This window comes from Hylobates moloch, unplaced genomic scaffold (genome assembly GCF_009828535.3).
Source record: "Hylobates moloch isolate HMO894 unplaced genomic scaffold, HMol_V3 SCAFFOLD_5, whole genome shotgun sequence".
Taxonomy (NCBI): domain Eukaryota; kingdom Metazoa; phylum Chordata; class Mammalia; order Primates; family Hylobatidae; genus Hylobates; species Hylobates moloch.
The window spans coordinates 155,634,082-155,653,382 of record NW_026652280.1 but is presented as its reverse complement, the minus strand read 5'-3'; the positions used below and the strand labels follow the sequence as shown (position 1 = coordinate 155,653,382).

The 19,301-nt window shown below is 38.0% G+C and overlaps 1 protein-coding gene across 5 annotated transcripts in view; it reads left to right on the top strand.

Moving 5' to 3' along the window:
- SRSF11 (serine and arginine rich splicing factor 11) overlaps positions 1-14,496 on the top strand; it is a 45,824-nt gene extending 31,328 nt beyond the window's left edge. For 2 of the 5 annotated variants that reach the window (XM_032155603.2, XM_032155602.2), the window contains exons 7-13: positions 631-758; positions 2,646-2,727; positions 8,193-8,324; positions 10,358-10,447; positions 13,478-13,594; positions 13,919-14,057; positions 14,162-14,496. In XM_032155603.2, coding sequence (XP_032011494.1) covers positions 631-758; positions 2,646-2,727; positions 8,193-8,324; positions 10,358-10,447; positions 13,478-13,594; positions 13,919-14,057; positions 14,162-14,359 — 886 coding nt within the window. In that variant the 3' untranslated portion in view covers positions 14,360-14,496. The remainder of the gene's footprint in view (positions 1-630; positions 759-2,645; positions 2,728-8,192; positions 8,325-10,357; positions 10,448-13,477; positions 13,595-13,918; positions 14,058-14,161) is intronic. The other 3 variants (XM_032155604.2, XM_032155606.2, XM_032155605.2) reach the window with 3 other exon arrangements.
- Positions 14,497-19,301: the final 4,805 nt, after the last annotated feature.

Below are 19,301 nucleotides of genomic sequence, written 5' to 3'. Positions count from 1 at the left end.
TTTTTTTTTTTTTTTTTTTTTTTTTTTGAGACGGAATCTCGCTCTGTCGCCCAGGCTGGAGTGCAGTGGTGCGATCTCTGCCTCCCGGGTTCAAGCAATTCTGCTGTCTCAGCCTCCCGAGTAGCTGGGACTACAGGCGCCTGCCACCATGCCTGGCTAGTTTTTTGTATTTTGAGTAGAGACGGGATTTCACCGTGTTAGCCAGTATGATCTCGATCTCCTGACCTCGTGATCCGCCCTCCTTGGCCTCCCAAAGGGCTGGGATTACAGGCGTGAGCAACCACACCTGGCCAAAAATTTTTAATTTATATGAATAAAAGCTCTTAGCATCAGCATATTTTCTTGTACTGGCATTTCTAAAAATGTGTTTGTGTATGGAAAGTTAATGGATGTTCAGCAAAATAGGTATTTTTCTAATTCCAGATGACTCTTAGTTATTAAAACAAATACTTGTAAATATTCAAAACAATGCTGTACTATGTGTTGTTTACCAAAGTTATCATGGAGTCCTCCCCTCCCTTTTTTTGAAGGAATATTTTGCTAAAATGATGTTATATACTTAAGTATTTATTTGAAATGCTGGTGTGCATTTTAAAATATTTCATGTCCCATTTCTTCGTTCTGTTTCAGGTTGAATCATGTAGCTGCTGGTCTCGTTTCACCAAGTCTGAAATCAGATACCTCTAGTAAAGAAATAGAGGAAGCTATGAAAAGAGTACGAGAAGCACAGTCCCTAATTTCTGCTGCTATAGAACCAGGTAAACAATGTTTATGCAATTTTGTTGTGTGGATTTTGGCAAAAACGATTTTGACATAAATGTGGTATTGTGTTGAGTGACACCCTAGTTGTTTAAAACGTTGTAAATTCTGATAAAAGATTGTGTAGTGGAGTGCCACTCAGACGTATTTGGAGACAATCCTGGTGGTCACAGGAGTACCAACTGCATCTAGAGGGCAAAGGACCAACATGTTGCTAGATACCCTGCAACAAACAGCACAGCCTTCCACAGCAGTGGTTAATCTAGTCCAAAATGTCAATAGGATTATCTAATACTTGATATAATATCTTGTTTTTCTTCTTTATGTTTAAGTTGAGATAGCCTAATTTTAAATTTTTTCATTGATCAAGAGAACCTAGTGAAAATGCTTCTGTTTAAAATGATATTTCTTTAAAGAAAATTAGTTGTCTTCTTTGCAGATTGTCTTTTTGAGATTAAATGAATAGATATCATACTATCTGCCCATATATATCTAGATCTATGGCCCTGGATTTTCTTTCTTATAAATATCTTATTCATTAAGAAATAGGAATGTTTTTTAATGTGCCTATTATTAGGAAAGTAATTTTAAAGTATAATAGTGGATAAACTGATACCAAATGCTTTATATGTATTATGTTATTTAACCAGGAAAATGTCAAATAATTAGCCACAGTCACATGGCAAGCAGTAGGAGCTTTTAGATAGCACAGCTGGGTCTATGTAAAGTTTACGACACACCGTGTTCTAACTGCTGTTTATATTGAAAATATATGATTAAAATGACTGAATGTAGTTTATGAACTGATTTTTTACCAATATTTTTATGAATTTATTATAATGACATGCACAATAAATTGAACCCTATTCATGAAATGACTTAAATGTAAAAGAAACTCAGTCTCACTTTGATGATAGTCAATAAATGTAGAATACAGTGGCTTTATTTCTCTTGTTATGTCCTCAGTTAAGGAATTTCTCATGTGTAGTTCCAGATCTCCTTTCTATACTTACACAATTGAAAATAGGTAGGGAAGAGGAGTGATGAGCAGATAATAGGAAGCGAGCTAGCTTACTAAAATCTGATTCTGTCACAGAAGTGGACTAAAATCAGTAAGTGAACCATGACTTTCTGCATTTGGGGTCCAAATATTGAGTCTGTGAAGAACCAAGGAAAGGAAAGGGGACCCCTCATTTAGAACCTTGTCAAGAGTAAATCAGAGCCAAAGAAAGAGAAATGTACCCTCTTTATAGATTGCTGGACAGAAAACACTTCACAGCCTCTTAAGTCGGGCAAGTAAAATCGTCAAAGGAACCTTTAGCTAGCTGAGAATTAGAAGTCTAATGTGGATCTACCAAAAGCTTGGATGATTTGTAATATATAGTATTTCGGTAAGCTTCAAAATCGTGATTATAAAATGGTTACTTGTGACATTCAAGGGTTGTATGTCAAAGCTGAAAACTAAGGTGAAAAATTATTAGAATAACTTCTGAAAGGGAATAATCTTCCTATTTGATGTGTTTTTTTGTTTGCTTGTTTTTATTTTTGAGGGGTCTCACTCTGTTGCCGAGGCTGGAGTGCAGTGGTGCAATCACAGCTCACTGCACCCTTCATCTCCAGGCTCAAGCAATCCTCCCAGCTCAGCCTCCCCGCTCAGCCTCCCCAAGTACCTGGGACCACAGGCACACACCGCCATGCCCAGCTAATTTTTGTATTTTTTGTAGAGATGAGGCCTCACTATATTGCCCAGGCTGGTCTTGAACTCCTGGACTGAAGTGCTCCTCCCACTGCAGCCTCTCAGAGTGCTGTGATTACAGGCATGAGCCACTGCGTCCGGCCCCTATTTAATGACTTCTAAATGCGAGTTCCTTTTCTTCTAAATATAGATAAGAAAGAAGAAAAAAGAAGGCATTCAAGATCAAGATCACGTTCTAGGAGGAGGAGGACTCCCTCATCTTCTAGACACAGGTTAGATTGCTTTTTAGTCAATTATACCTTAGACAAAGATAATTTATATATGTCACATCTTTTTTAATTTGCTATTAATCTGTTATCCTCTGGTTAAAGTGTTTTAGTAACCTCTGCTGTTAGTGTGTGAATGACTGTTCACACATGTAAAAAGTAAGAAAAGGTACAGACGAAATAGATGATTTATACTTTAAAACCCCCAAAAATTCAGAGGTGGTAGGAAAGCCTTGGAACTAGAGCAACAAAATGAAAAATAATTGATTCATTGAATTATACAAGTTTCCAAATACTTGTATTTGTTATCTAGTGTCAAAAGACATCTGGTAATATCACCTTAGATCTCATCAGTAAAACGCAAGTACTAGGAATCTGGCATACTCACAGCAATGGAGTCATTTTCCAAAATTTAATTTTCTCAGATTTTTTTGTTTGTTTTTGGTTTTGGGTTTTTTTTTTTTTTTTTGAGACGGAGTCTCGCTCTGTCACCCAGGCTGGAGTGCAGTGGCGCAATCTCGGCTCACTGCAAGCTCTGCCTCCCAGGTTCACGCCATTCTCCTGCCTCAGCCTCCCGGAGTAGCAGGGACTACAGGCGCCCGCCACCACGCCCGGCTAATTTTTTGTATTTTTAATAGAGACGGGGTTTCACCGTGGTCTCGATCTCCTGACCTCGTGATCCGCCCGCCTCGGCCTCCCAAAGTGCTGGGATTACAAGCGTGAGCCACCGCGCCCGGCATTTTCTCAGATTTTTATCATTGGCAACAGATTCATCTGTTTTCCTTATATAATAGACTTCATTTATTTTTCAAAAAATTGTCTGCCAAATACCCAAGTCTGAATAATCATAATTGTAGATTCTCAAAGGTGATAATGAAAAAGCAGTTAGTTCAGCTCCTAACTTACACAGGTGTCTTCTTTAATATAGCCATTATACTTCATAAGCATCAGAAGTGATTTATACATACTTTCCATTTCATCACAGAGAATATTACTCAAGAGACTAGATTTAATCCTGCTACTATGTTAATAGTACTGAAGGGGGATTTAATGAAATTAACTTTACTGCTTCATCAAATACATCTTTATAAAAGTGGCATTATTTTTTTCTTTTACTGCAAGTGCATACAGAAATGCCAGTGAAGAAGGTGGTGACTCCTAGGGCAGTTCAATAGCCCCTACCTTGATTTGTGTTGAAGAGTTCAGTATTTTTACCCACTATGGCTTTTGTGACATTGGTGCAAACGTCAACACAGTGGAAAAGGCAATATTTGTTATTATTTTGAAAATAATTTTGACCTTATGGACCCCATAAAAGGGTCTTAGAGCATCTGCGCAAACGACAATATGAAAGCCATTGCTCTAGGTTATTCACCAACTATTTCAGCCATTCTTCGATTTTCTTAATTTCCAAACTCAATCCTAATTGACCTTAATTGCATCCTAGTTCTAGTCAGAACCTTTTAGGGTTGACATTCAGAACTAGGATATTCCAGTTGTGGTCATTTACTTCAGCTAGTTTCAGCTTCACTTTACATACCCCTTCACCACTGGACTTTTTTTTTGAAACGGAGTCTCACTCTTGTTGCCCAGCCTGGAGTGCAATGGCACGATCTTGACTCACCACAACTTCCGTCTCCTGAGTTCAAGCGATTCTCCTGCCTCAGCCTCCCGAATAGCTGGGATTACAGGTGTGTGCCACCATGCCCGGCTAATTTTGTATTTTTAGTAGAGACTGGGTTTCTCCATGTTGGTCAGGCTCATCTCAAACCCGGGACCTCAGGTGATCCACCCACCTTGGCCTCCCAAAGTGCTGGGATTATAGCTGTGAGCCACCGTGACCAGCCAGTCACCACTTGACTCTTAAACCTTCACTCCTGGGTTCATCTCTTCTGGAACCTAGTTCTGTCAGTTGTCTGCCTTTTCTTAGTGTCTGTTACCCCTTAGTTTTTACCAAAGGTTAGATAAAACCATTTCTCCTATTTATTGTCAGGATTTTTGAAAGAGCAGTGTGACTTGAATCCTAGACTTTGTCACGTCTCTATTAAAAGCACTTATAAAATATCTAAAAAGTAACATTTCTGTCTCAGAGATGACCTTTTCACTCTGTTTTTATTGTCTTCTAATATCATTTTCTTATTTTAAGTCATTTCTTGGAGTATTACAGGGGTTATCCTGTATGCTATGTCTGTTTATTCCCTGTCACCCATCTTATCCCACTCTGTCTCATTCTTAGAGTTGTCTTTCAGAAACCCAAATGTAGATCATGTCACAGATACTGAGAAGCTCCTTATTGTCTTGATAAGGTGATAGATAAAACCTTAGAATGGCTTTCAGGGTTCTTTACTATTCTGTCTGGTTTATCTTTTTACACATGTCATTTGCCACTCCAAAAGTTAAGGACTAATTGCCTCAACATACCATTTTCTTTATGTCTTCATGTTTCTGCTCACGATCCTTTCTGCCTAATGCTTTCCCACATCTTCATTTCCACCTTGAGGAGCTCCTTTTTCTTTCTTCAAGATACAATGCTTGCAGTCTTAATCTTCCATGACAGTGCCCTCATAGTTTAGTTTAACCTCTGCAATAGGATATACCTCATAATATGATGACTACAATTTATATGTGTTTCCCTTTACCGAACTCTTATTAAAAAGGAGAGCCTGGGCCGGGCAGGGTGGCTCACGCCTGTAGTCCCAGCACCTGGGGAGGCCGAGGCGGTTGGATCACGAGGTCAGGAGATTGAGACCAGCCTGGCCAACATAGTGAAACCCCATCTCTACTAAAAACACAAAAATCAGCTGGGTGTGGTGGCGCGCGCATCTGTAATCCCAGCTACTCGGGAGGCTGAGGCAGGGGAATCGCTTGAATCCCGGAGGCGGGGATTGCAGTGAGCCAAGATCGCACCACTGCACTCTAGCTTGGTGACAGCGAGACTCCGTCTTAAAAAAAAAAAAAAAAAAAAAAGGAGAGCCTGTGTCTTTTTCTTTATATTAAATCTTACTGGGACTCTCTCATTTTAATATTAATTACTTTACTATGACCAGTGAAAAGTAGAAGTGAAATATTTCCCTGAATCCAGATACTTGTAATACATCGTAACAGAGATGATTGTTGTGGGTTGTGGTAACCCCCACCACACACACACACACACACACACACTCCACACCCCCCCAGGCTCAAGCTATCCTCCCACCCCAGTCTCCTGAGTAGCTGGGACTATAGGCATGCACCACCACACCTGGCTAATTTTTGCACCTCTTTTTTTTTTTTTTAATGTAGAGACAGGGTTTTGCCATGTTGCCCAGGCTGGTCTTGAACTCCTGAGCTTGAGCTGTTCGCCCACCTCGGCCTCCCAAAGAGCTGGGGTGACAGATACAAGCCACTGAGTCCAGCCCAGTTGTAGTATCAAGCATCACACAGTGTTTTAAATGACCGTGACTTTCACAAGCTTTTTGACTTTATTAAAAATATGTTACACTAATCTCTCTTGCTGGCTGTTAAAAGCTCATATGAACTAGTAAGTGTAGAAAAGTGACTGTAGTACATTCCCCTTGAAAAACAACTGTTTAATCTCTTAAGGTTATGATTCTGATATTTTATATGCCTATATTTCATTCAAAGTATATTATTGGTGCCTTTTATTTAAATCAGGCAGTGTAGTAATTGCTCAAGAATACAGTCATGAAAAGACTTACTTCCCATGTCTTTGTGGAGCCTGTGGTCGGGTAGTTAAGTACATAAAAGCATCTTAGGATGTGGAGATGTTATTGCAGGGAGTTGTTTAGTAAATAGTTCCAAATATGGCTGAAAATAAAAGATTAAAATTAAAGTTAATTGAGTTCAATAACTCAAATAGTTTATTGAGGCATTACTATGGGTTTTGAGGCAGTTGTTTTAGGGAGTTAGGGCAACAGAAGCTATATTAGTACATCAGTAAGAGGAAAGAAGGACATCAATATTTAATGTACAGTCCCTCCGTATATGCAGGAGATTGGTTACAGATCCATCTATGCCAGAATCCATGCATACTCAAGTCCTCTGGAATCCACATATAGGAAAAGTCATTCCTGACTATACATGGGTTCCTCATCCTTCAAATACTGTTTTTAATCCACATTTGGTTGGTGGCAAAAAAAAAAAAATATATAATAAACTGTGTAGGTGGACCCATGCTGTTAAAGCTCATGTTATTCAAGGGTCACTTGTGTGTGCCTACACTAAGGCACCGAGCTAGACTCTATTACTGCATTTAATCTTTGTCACTATTTGGTGATGGAGGTGTTGGTGATGGAGGTGTTACTATCCTTGACTGCCGAAGTAACAAGGTCAGAGAGGTTAGATAATACTCTTAAGTTACCTGGCTTATAAATGAGAGCTTAACACAAGTCTTTAAGATGTCCATGCTCTCGTACCTTGAAAAGAAAAGTAGGCAGAAAATTTAGACTATATTTGAAATGTTGCACAGAAGTTGAATGGTCACTAGAAGTTAAGTGATCAAGACTAAGCAAAGGATTGCAACTTATTTTTAATTTTTAAAATAGAAGAGAATGGGCTGGGTGTGGTCGTGAGTGCCTATAATCCCAACTCTGGGAGGCCAAGGTGGGCTGGTGGCTTTAGCCCAGGAGTTCAACACCATCCTGGGCAACATGGCAAAACCTCATCGCTTAAAAAATGGAGGAGAATGAGTTTTAATGCAGTAGGGAGGATGACAACATCTAAAGGTTAATTGTGCTTCTTATGTCCTGCAAGAGCCAGGTCAGAACACAATGGATGGGGGCTTGGTGCAGGGAGTAGAGAAACAGATATGTCAGGGAAAAATGAGAGTAAAAGAGGCAGTTTATACAAATTGTATATATCTATAAAAGGTCTGCATTGCCTGGAGTTTCCTAAATTGTGGATTAAAGGAGTGGAATTTGTTTCAGAGAAAAATTTGGAATAGGAGATGGCAACACAATAAGTGGCTTCTCTTTATAAAATAGGAATAATAGTGGCATTTACTTTACGGACTTATGAGACCAATTTGTAGTTTATATATAGCATGATATAAGTATTTGATTTGTGATGAGGAAGGTTTAAGCTGCACTAATGAGGAATCAAATAAGAAATACATGCTAAAATGCTATATAATTGTATAAGATAATGCAAATAAGTCATATTTTTATTCTCCTTCATGATCTAGTAGTATTTTTAACCTTGGAGTTGTAAGTACAGTGGGCATAGAAGGACCTATCTGACAGGTTGAACAAATCATTAAAAGGTGAGGAATTCCAAGTGTTAAAAGGTATTACTAATTTCTAAGATGTTGAAGATGTTTGTTCTATGGGCTAGATAATAGCAGCAACTGGAAGGGAATTATCCCCCATTTAATTGTTTAGTCCGTATGTGTGAATCTTTGTCTGATACTAAGCACAAAATTTATAGTCGTTTTACATTTCTGCGCATGTACTGGCTTCCTTTTACATTATTAGGCGGTCAAGAAGCAGATCGAGACGGCGGTCACATTCTAAGTCTAGGAGTCGGCGACGATCCAAAAGCCCAAGACGGAGAAGATCTCATTCCAGAGAAAGAGGTAGAAGGTCAAGGAGCACATCAAAAACAAGGTATAGCATTGGGTGAGAAAGCAAATTTTAGGGTTCCCAATACCCCTAGTACGGTGATACTTAGTAACAAAAGAGGTGGTTGGGGTGGGGGGCAGAGAAATAGGGCTAGACAGGGGAAGAAACTGTCAATATTTGAGTTTGAGGAGGCTGACATTTGTTTTCTGATGCTTTCTTGTAAACTGAAACTTCATGTGAATGAGATCTGAAAAATGGAATGAGGTCCAGCCCTTACTGAATGAAGTATAGCCCTTAGCTGAGGGCCTAAGTAAAATTTCTTAGTAGTAGGAGTTGTTAGCTGTCCTGCTACCTTCTTTCATAAGAAACAGCTTAACGTTTTATTTCCATCTAAAAATACATTCAAAAACCAGTCTCTTCGTGTAGAGCCACTTTTAAATTAGTATGCCCCCAGTCATTTATAGTTGTGAGGCATACAATTTCACAGCATTTAATTTTTTTAGCAACTGCTTTTTATCTCTTGCTAAAACATTTATCTTAATTTTCTAGAAGCAACTCTATATTTGGCATTATTTTATTTATTTATATATTTAGTTAAATCATGTCATTAAAGTAAGTACAGCTGGGGACACAACATAACTTACTCTTGGGAAGCATAAAACTCAACTGATGAGAACAGAAGAGTGGGGGTAGCTTTACTATCATTGTTAAACCTGTATTGGGGCTTTTAGTCCTTATGTGCTACAGAGTGAATCAAACAAGGTAGATTAATAGAACAGTTATACAAAGGAATTAAGCATTTCTTTAAGGACTTTCTGATTACTAGGAGAGGAGTGATGGATTTAATTACAGGAGAGGAACCGTTAACTGATGATTGCTACTTGCTGATATTGGAAGAGGTTTGAGAATGACTCGAGTATTAAATTCTGAAAGATTTTACTAGACTCAGCGGGGGCCATGCTTTCAGGTGGAGAATTGCTGTTTCTTGAAATGACAATATTTTGATGTACTAGGACTAGAAAATGAGGTCAGAAAAATATAATGAGACAGATCGTGGAAGGCTCTGTTCACACTCTGCACTTGATCCAGGAGGCAACTGGAATGGGTTGAAAATGGTGAACAGGGAATTAATATTTTCAGGTTTGTACTTTAAGAGATTTCTGACAGAGTACAGAATCAGTTTATGGAAGACATGACTGGGACCTACTAGGGGGCTCTTCTAGTAATCTAGGAGTTAGATGATGAAGATTCGAATGAAGAGGGAACCGAGGATGACCAGAGAAGGGAAAAAAATGAAATACAGAATATAGAATGGAAAGATTAGCTTACAACAGTGAGAGAGGGATACTTGATTCCTAAAATTAGAGAATAGTTAAAGGGGGGGGGGTTGTTTATGAGACTTCTCGTTCAACAAATATATATCATTTAGCTACTCTTTGCTTAGAGTCTTGGGGAGAATGATGATCTTGGGGAAAAAAATATTGTGAGGAGTAAAAATTTATAGGAATCTGTAAAAAAAAAAAAATTGAGTTATGGCTGTAGTCACAATCTGTTGATGTTTTCTAATAAGCCCTGAAAGTTCATAATATATAGCAGCAGAAAAAGATAGAAGCTTGCTTGATCCATGATAGAGGTTGACATGGGATGTGTGTCTTGGAAGAATATTCATGATATGGATGGATTATTTTGGTAGTCCTCTGTGGGTTTTGGCCTGATAGGAGAGGTGGGTTGGGAAAGTGGTAATCAGCTGAGAGAAAAAGGAGTCTTGAGGAGCCTAGAGACAGTTAACTGATTGGTGTTTACCAAGCATATTTCAAGCCAACATCCTAGTTATTTTCCCACCCATAGTCTACTTTAGTCTACTCGGGAGAAAACCTAGGAAAATAGGATTTTAAAAGAAGTTATTGTACTTCAGATATGCCACATAAAGTATTATTTTTAAAACAGTTTCTGTCAGAATAACATTTATGCTTTTAAGGACGGGATTAGATCTGATTATACTTTTGTGTTTGTAGTGCTATATAAATTGGCATCAGCTGAGTCTTCTAATGCATTCATAAATTGTGTTCATTTGTTAGAGACAAAAAGAAAGAAGACAAAGAAAAGAAACGTTCTAAAACACCACCAAAAAGTTACAGCACAGCCAGGCGTTCTAGAAGTGCAAGCAGGTAAGGTGGCATTGTGAATTCTTGGCAATTATTTTTTTAACTTTGCTTCTAACAGTTATCAGTACGCTGTCAATATGAAGTCTTTTCCAGAACATACGTATTTCAGTGTTGAAAAAAGTTACATTTTGCCGTTATTGAAAGTTTTTAAAAGGCAATTTGTGAAGAATAATGTAGTTTTTCTTTTTACTTAATATTTTATGGTCTAGAGTATATTTGAAGTAACATGGAATTCAAGAGAGGTGAGTTTTTCTCTTTATAGTTTAAGTTATAATGGCTAATTAAACCATACCGAATTGTTCCATTAACTAAGCTAATTATAGTAAGCTCTATTTATCATCTGCATGTTAGTACTTGAGAATTTTTCTATCCCTTTTAATGATTGTTGAATTAATGGGAAGCCATTCAGGTTCTGGTTTGTGTCATTCTTAGACTAATTCTATCTTTAAGCCGTCAGTGAAAATTGAAACGTTGCAGACTTTACTGCACAAAAAGCACATTTTCATACTTAATTTGGGATTTGTATGATATTAGTAAGGGCTGGACTTCATTCCATTTTCAGATCTCATTCACATGTTTTGCTGCAGTGCTTGTTTTATTCATCAGCATTACTTACATTCACTAGGAGGTTCATGCCATATAAAAAAAAAATAACTGAAATGTATAAAAGACCTAAATGTGAGAGCCAAAACTATAAAACCTTTAGAAGGAAACAAAAGTGAATCTTTAAGACCATGAGCTTGTTGGTTTCCTAGATATGACTTCAAAAGCATAAGCAACAGAAGAAAAGACAAATTTTGGAATTCGCCAAAATTTAAAACATTTGTATTTCAAAGGATACTATCAAGAAAGTAAAAACCTAGAGTGCTACATAGAAAATTTCTCTCTATATTCCATATTATTCCATATTAAGAACTCTTAGAACTCAGCAATAGAAAGGCAACCCAATTTAAAAATGGCAAAGAATCCACAGCCATTACTCCAAAGGAGACATGCAAATATCTAGTAAGTACATAAAATCTGTTCAACATCATTAGTCACCAAGGAAATATAAACCAGACCACAGTGAGATATGGCACAGTCACTAGGATGGTTATAAATCAAAAAGACAGATGATCGCTGAGCCTGACAGATGATAGTAAGTGTTGATTAGGATGTGGAGAAATTAGAACCCTGTGCATTGCTAGTATGAATATAAACTGGTACAGGCGTTTTAGAAAACCGTCTGGCATTCCCTAAAAATGTTAAACATAGAGGTTTATGACCCACCAGTTATACTCCTAGGGAAAAATGAAAACATGTTCACAGAGAAGCTTTTATGTGAATGTTTGTGGCATTATTTCATAATAGCCAAAAAGTTAAATATCCATTAAGAAATGGATAAACAGAATGGTATATCTATACAATTGAATATTTTTCAGCAATAAATAAGGTTGATACATGCTACAGTATGGATGGAACTTGCAAACATCCATGAAAGGCCGTGTATTGCGTGATTCCTTTTATATGAAATGCCCAGAATAGGCAAATCCATAAAGATACCAAGTAAATTACTGATTGCTGGGGAGATAGGGAGGATTGGAGTGATAACTAAAGGGTAGGGAGTTTTTGGGGTGATGAAAATTTTCTTAAAAACTAAATTTTTAAGAATGAAAATGAAACCAAATATAAGTACAGAAGGAAATGCTGAATCAGGCCTGAGGGATAGGTGGCAAAGAGATGGAAAAGATGGAAAGTACTACATGTATTTTCTTACCTTAAAAACTGTTGAAGCTTTTTTTTTTTTTACCTGTTGCTTTATATAATGTACTTGTAAGTGCCTTCTCATGCTGTATTATTGGATCACTCTAAATTAAGGCATCTTCTGTGAGTTATTAAATACCCACTGTTTGTAGTTGTGCTACAGTCTGTTGAAGGACACGGAAATGTAATATAAAATATTTCTTCCGTCTAGAGAATTTGGAGTTTCAGTTACATAAGACAGTAGCAAAAAGTATAAGGTGCACAGTCGTGACAATGTTTGATAAGTGAATGCTCAGATATGTGTAATGTTTCCAGGACAAGGGTCACAGAGGGCTATATAAGTAGAAAAAAAGCTTCATTTGGAAACTAGACAACTAAGTACAGGGTTTTTTAAGTCTGATAACTTTTGAGAATCAGGAACAGAATTTTTTTTTTAAGTTACAGTAAAAAGTAGGGGAAAGCTGTATATCGGCTGTGTATCTTCAAAGTAATTGGTGAAAGCAGGGTTGTTGGGGGACTGCGGGGGGCGATTTTGCTAGAGTATAAGGTTTCTACCTTTCCACTAACTAGTTCTCTGAATTTCATCTAATGATTTAAAGGTGAATGTGGGGATGTTTTATTAGTAACTACCTTCTGTATCACATTGAATTATTCTGTACTTACTCTGAACACTGAATGTTTGAACCAAAAACTAACTTCTTTTATAGTTTACTTCACACGTCGCCCCTCTCGCATTAGTTTTGTTAAATCAGTTTTTTCTCAAGCTTAATATTTCTAACATTTTGTCAGCAATTAAAAGAATTGCTAGAAATCAGGAGTTTTCTTGAGGATAGTAAAGGGAAAGATTCATGGTTTGCAGATGATTATATTACTCATTTAATTGTTTAGCTTATACCAGTATTGTGAAACAATCTTTCATTTTTATGTTTTTTTGAGACAGGGTCTCTCTGTGTTGCCCAGGCTGGAGTGCAGTGGCCCTATCACAAGTCACTCTAGCTTCAACCTCCCCAGGTTCAAGTGATCTTCCTGCCTCTCCCTCCTGAGTAGCTGGGACTACAGGCTTGCACCACCACACCTGGCTAATTTTTTTGTATTTTTTGTAGAGACAGAATTTCACCATGTTGCCCAGGCTGGTCTGGAACTCCTGGGCTCAGGCAGTCCCCTCACCTAAGCCTGCCAAAGTGCTGGGATTACAGGCGTGAGCCACTATACCTGGCCACATCTTTCATTGTTAGAATCATCTATGATGTGTCTGCATTTTTTAAGATCACACTGTATTTTAAAACCTAGTTTGCACATTTGTGATTCTAGAGAGAGACGACGACGAAGAAGCAGGAGTGGAACAAGATCTCCTAAAAAGCCTCGGTCTCCTAAAAGAAAATTGTCTCGCTCACCATCCCCTAGGAGGTAAGAATGTTAATCATTTAGATGTATTTTTTATATTTTTCAGAGGTTTTTCATTTTAAAACTGTCCGGTAGTTTTCAGCAGTTACAGTTCTTAAGAATGTTGTAATGTATTCTCTTTCTGACTTGTGACTTAAACACCATTAAGGATTGAACATTTTAGTCCTATAAACAAGTTAGTTTTGTAGCCTATGTTACTTGCGTGCTTTGACCAGCCAAGGTTTTGAAGTTGGATCTTTGCTGTACTACTTATATCCTGTGAAGTTGAGTCAGGCTCATCATCTAAACAAGTTAAACCTGTTGCTGTACATTTTACTGTCATTCTAGACATAAAAAGGAGAAGAAGAAAGATAAAGACAAAGAAAGAAGTAGGGATGAAAGAGAACGATCAACAAGCAAGAAGAAGAAGAGTAAAGATAAGGAAAAGGACCGGGAAAGAAAATCAGAGAGTGATAAAGATGTAAAAGTATGTTTACAAATTGATTTATTTTTCTATTTGGGTTGATGTTGGTACTTTCAGAAGTTATTTTTCTTTGGAGAAGTTTACTTTTATTATTCTCCTTGGCAAAGCAGGTTACACGGGATTATGATGAAGAGGAACAGGGGTATGACAGTGAGAAAGAGAAAAAAGAAGAGAAGAAACCAATAGACACAGGTTCCCCTAAAACAAAGGAATGTTCTGTGGAAAAGGGAACTGTTGATTCACTAAGAGAATCCAAAGTGAATGGGGATGATCATCATGAAGAAGATATGGATATGAGTGACTGAATATTGCCTCTGAGGGAATCCAACTGTATACCTGCATCAGTGTCATTCCTTTGTGTGATTTCTTAATGCTGTATTTGTTCATCTCAAACCTAGATGTATACAGCTCTGAGTTATAAATGGTTATAAAGCTCCTGTTACTGATATTAGTTATTTACATCAAAAAGCTTTTAGAAAATGGTACGAGGTAACCAATTCTTGTCATGGTGAAATCTGATTGAGTAACCAAGCAGTTTTACTATTCTGGTGCTGCTTCGTAACAAAAATGAAAAGCTGCATGCATCTACAGCAGGCATGGATTGTTTATGTCGTATGATATCCTTTATTAAGTAAGTTCACTTATAGTATTTCTATAATTTGATTCATTGCCGTAATAGAGCCATGTAGGAAATGCACTGATTGCATGTTATTGTGGCAAGAATATCCTAAATATCATTAAAATCCTCCAACATGATGGATCTACTTATGGTCTTGTTTGTTGACATGACAAATTAACATTCTTATAGTTACATCTGGAAATGAGCATTTGAAATAGATAATCCTTTAAGCCTTGTGGCAAAATTTTTGTGGCTTTTGTTTAACTTTGAAAGGTTATTATGCACTAACCTTTTTTGGTGGCTAATTAGGGTTTAAATACAGAAACAAAATTTCAAATAAAACTGTCTTTGGCAGTGAGTAAATAGCATATTTTGAAGTAGAGTTGTATACTTTTTCATAAGATGTTTGGGAATTTTTTTCCTGAAGTAATAATTTATTCCACATCTACATCAGTGAAAGCTATCTACCTATCCTGAGTCTATCTTAAAGGAAAAAAAGAAAAAAAAAAAACTTCTCTCTTGCCCTTATTTTGAATTTTCCACTCTTTCATTAATTTGTTTTAAGCTCCATGTTGGAAAAAAGGGGTAGTGCATTTTAAATTGACCTTCATAGGCTTTTAAAATAAGACAAATCTACTTGATAATGTACCTTTATTTGATCTCAAGTTGTTGTATAAAACCAATAAATTTGTGTTACTGCAGTAGTAATCTTATGCACACGGTGATTTCATGTTATATATGCAAAGTAGTTAGGCAACTGTTTTCTTAGTTACAGAAGTTTCAAGCTTCACTTTTGTGCAGTAGAAACAAAAGTAGGCTATAGTCTGTGCCATGTTGATGTACAGTTTCTGAAATTGTTTTACAAGACTTTGATAATAAAACCCTTAAACTTATGTTCATGTTCCTGTAAAACCGTATTTGTATTTATTTACGCTATTGAATGTATGACATTTACCTCATTCATTTTACAAATAATTCTTTCCCTTTCTGTCCACGTTTCAGTATAGTAAAAAGAGGAAGTCTATCACTGTAGTGATAATTGCCATCAAAATAGTCTTTTCTTAGCTTAGTATCATCATTTTATTGCTTATTTTTTGTGTGGGAATGGGGTTGGACAAAGCAATGAACTTTAGTATAAACAAATCCCACCTATATCTAGCAAATTTATATTTTCGGTGAAATATATAGATATTTGCCTTTTCTGGAGTAGTATAGAAGCTGTCGATATGTATCTACTGTACAGTACTAAATAGCATTCATTTATGAAATGAAATGAGTAGTGTTTGGGTGGCTGGGGTTAAAGGAAAATGAGACTTGGAATTGTAGCTTTTATCCAAGTTTTGAGTACAAATAGGGTTTTGTTTTGTTTTTTAACCTAAAAACTGAAATGCCATATAGAAAAACAGCATTGTTTTTACAGTTTGTAGTAAGTAACTTTTTAAAGATTTTATCAAAAAGAATTTTGTCTATAGTGAGTAAAAGAAGTTCTAATAATGGTCCTAATCACTGCATTTTTAAAAAACAAAGTTCAACACAAATGACATTTGTTTTAAACTTTAGTAGATAAAAGGTGAACCATGTGACATGGCCATTTTTGTAAGTCACACATTTCACATATGGTAAACCTAGTAACATTCACAGTCTGTTCCCTCACTTGTAATCTCTGAATACAAATATACTAGCTTTTCTAAAAGGAATCATTTTTTTTAAAGTAGTGCCACTGACAAGATGCTGCAGTGAAGATTATCCATTGTTAGGATATTTATTTTCAGTGAACATTTTCTGCACAAAGGTAGTGTTGCACTGGGACACAAGCCTTTTAACAGATAACCAGTTGAAATCAAACACTGCCTCCACACCGAGTTCTGTTGTGTATTTGATAGTAAATTGATTTAAAAATAAAAGTGGTTTTTGTTAGAAAAATGTTTTGTCCTTATTTATTTGCTTAAATCCTTTAGGAGTGAACGAGAGGTGGTAGCTATACAATGAGCTTTTTTAAATGGAAAGATGGACTCCAGTCACGCATTTGGTCTTTATTTCATAGAGCTGGAGATAACTGTGTTCCTTACCTTCAGTTTCCTACGGGTAAAATGGAAGTGATTGCTACCTTGCAAAGTACAGACATACCTCGGAGGTATTGTGGGTTTAGTTCCAGACTCTACTGCAATAAAGCAGGTCATGAATTTTTTTGGCTTCACAGTGCATATACAAAAGTTGTTGGCTGGGCACTATGGCTCATGCCTGTAATCCCAACACTTTGGGAGGCCAAGGCAGGAGTGCTTGAGCCCAGGACCAGCCTAGGCAACATAGCAAGACCCTGTCCACAAAAAAAATAAATAGCCAGGTGTGGTGGTGCACACCTGTAGTTGTGGCTACTGTGGAGGTTGAGGCAGGAGGATCACTTTGAACCCAAGGAGTTCGGACTGCAGTGAACTATGATCATGCCACTGCACTCCGGGTTGGGTAACAGCAAGACCCCATCTGTATCTGTAAAAGAGTAATTTTTCAATGTAGCCTTTGGTGCCTGGGACATTAAATGATAGCTACTGTTTGATTATGGGGCCCTTAAAAGTTATGTAATAATTTGTGTAGGAGGTAATGTTAAAAGCACAATATAAATGGCATACCTTTTATTGAAAAGGCTGTGTTGTCCTTACTGTTTTCATGAAGATGGATCTTAGGTAAGTTTCCTAGTGGCAATTCTATACATGGAAGACAGAAAAATGTAAATAGGCACTTTTCCAATGGAATTGAGATTTCTTTTCCCTCGGTCTGCCTCAAAACCAGCTATTGCATTTCATCCCTGTGCTGCTTCAACTATTTTTTCTAATCAAGTACATGTAGTTGTGTTTTAATTAAATATGGGTGTAATGGAATTGTCACTCGTACTTTTTAAAGCATTCAGAATGTCTTAAGGTTTTATTAGCAGAAGTAGTCATTATACCTTTCTAAATTTCTCGAGACAATTTTTGGAGCGGTAGATATTTCAAATTTCAACCTGTTTTACTCAGTTTTGTTTCTATTCCCATTTTCATTTTATGTCAAAGTATATGAAATTTATTTAGACATTCTTAGCAAAATATCTTAGGTGAGTACCATGACAATTCTTTTATCAATCAGTGGTACTATTCTTTAGAATGTACTTAAGGTTTATCATAGAAGATGGTTAGCAGTCTTTTTTTTTTTTTTGGCGGAGGGGGGTGCGGAGTTTCGTTTTGTCATGGTCGTCGCCACGCTGGAGTCCAATGGTGCAATCTTGGCTCACTGAAACCTCCGCCTCCCGATTTAAAGCAACTCTCCTGCCTCAGCCTCCTGAGTAGCTGGGACTACAGGCACGCACCACCATGCCCGGCTAATTTTTGTAATTTTACTCGAGAGGGGCTTTCACCATGTTGACCAGGATGGTCTCCTCTCCTGACCTCGTGATCCGCCCCCCTCTGCCTCCCAAAGTGCTGTGATTACAGGCATAAGCCACCGTGCCCGGCCGATGTTTAGCAGTCTTAATACAGTCTGATAATGACTAATATTTTTAGGTGACCAACAAAATGTTCTTACAAAAATAATGGAAGTGACACATTAACATCATTCTCAGATTTCTCAATTTATTAAAGGTTATTTTTGCAATGCACTGTCAGTAAAATTAGTACCATGTCTTTTTTTTAAAAAAGCTAGTTAGGGCTGGGTGCGGTGGCTCACGCCTGTAATCCCAGCACTTTGGGAGGCTGAGGTGGGTGGATCCCTTGAGGTAAGGAGTTTGAGACCATCCTGGCCAACATGGTGAAACCATCTCTACTAAAAATACAAAATTAAGTGGAGCCAAGATGGCCGAATAGGAAAAGCTCTGGTCTGCAGCTCCCAGCCTGAGTGACACAGAAGACGGGTGATTTCTGCATTTCTGTTTGAGGTACCGGTTTCATCTCACTAGGGAGTGCCAAACAGTGGGTGCAGGACAGTCGGTGAAGCGCACTGTGCGCGAGCCGAAGCAGGGCGAGGCATTGCCTCACTCGGGAAGTGCAAGCGGTCAGGGAGTTCCCTTTCCTAGTCAAAGAAAGGGGTAACAGACGGCACCTGGAATATCGGGTCAGTCCCACCCTCATACTGCGCTTTCCCAACGGGCCTGGAAAACGGCACACTAGGAGATTGTATCCCGCACCTGGCTTGGAGGGTCCTATGCCCACGGAGTCTCGCTGATTGCTAGCACAGCAGTCTGAGATCAAGCTGCAAGGCGGCAGGGAGGCTGGGGGAGGGGCGCCCGCCATTGCCCAGGCTTGCTTAGGTAAACAAAGCAGCCAGGAAGCTCGAACTGGGTGGAGCCCACCACAGCTCAAGGAGGCCTGCCTGCCTCTGTAGGCGCCACCTCTGCGGGCAGGGCGCAGACAAACAAAAATTCAGCAGGAACCTCCACAGACTTAAATGTCCCTGTCTGACTGACAGCTTTGAAGAGAGTAGTGGTTCTCCCAGCATGCAGCTAGAGATCTGAGAACGGACACACTGCCTCCTAAAGTGGGTCCCTCACCCCTGAGCAGCCTAACTGGGAGGCACCCCCCCAGTAGGGACAGACTGACACCTCACTCGGCCGGATACTCCTCTGAGACAAAACTTCCAGAGGAACTATCAGACAGCTGAAT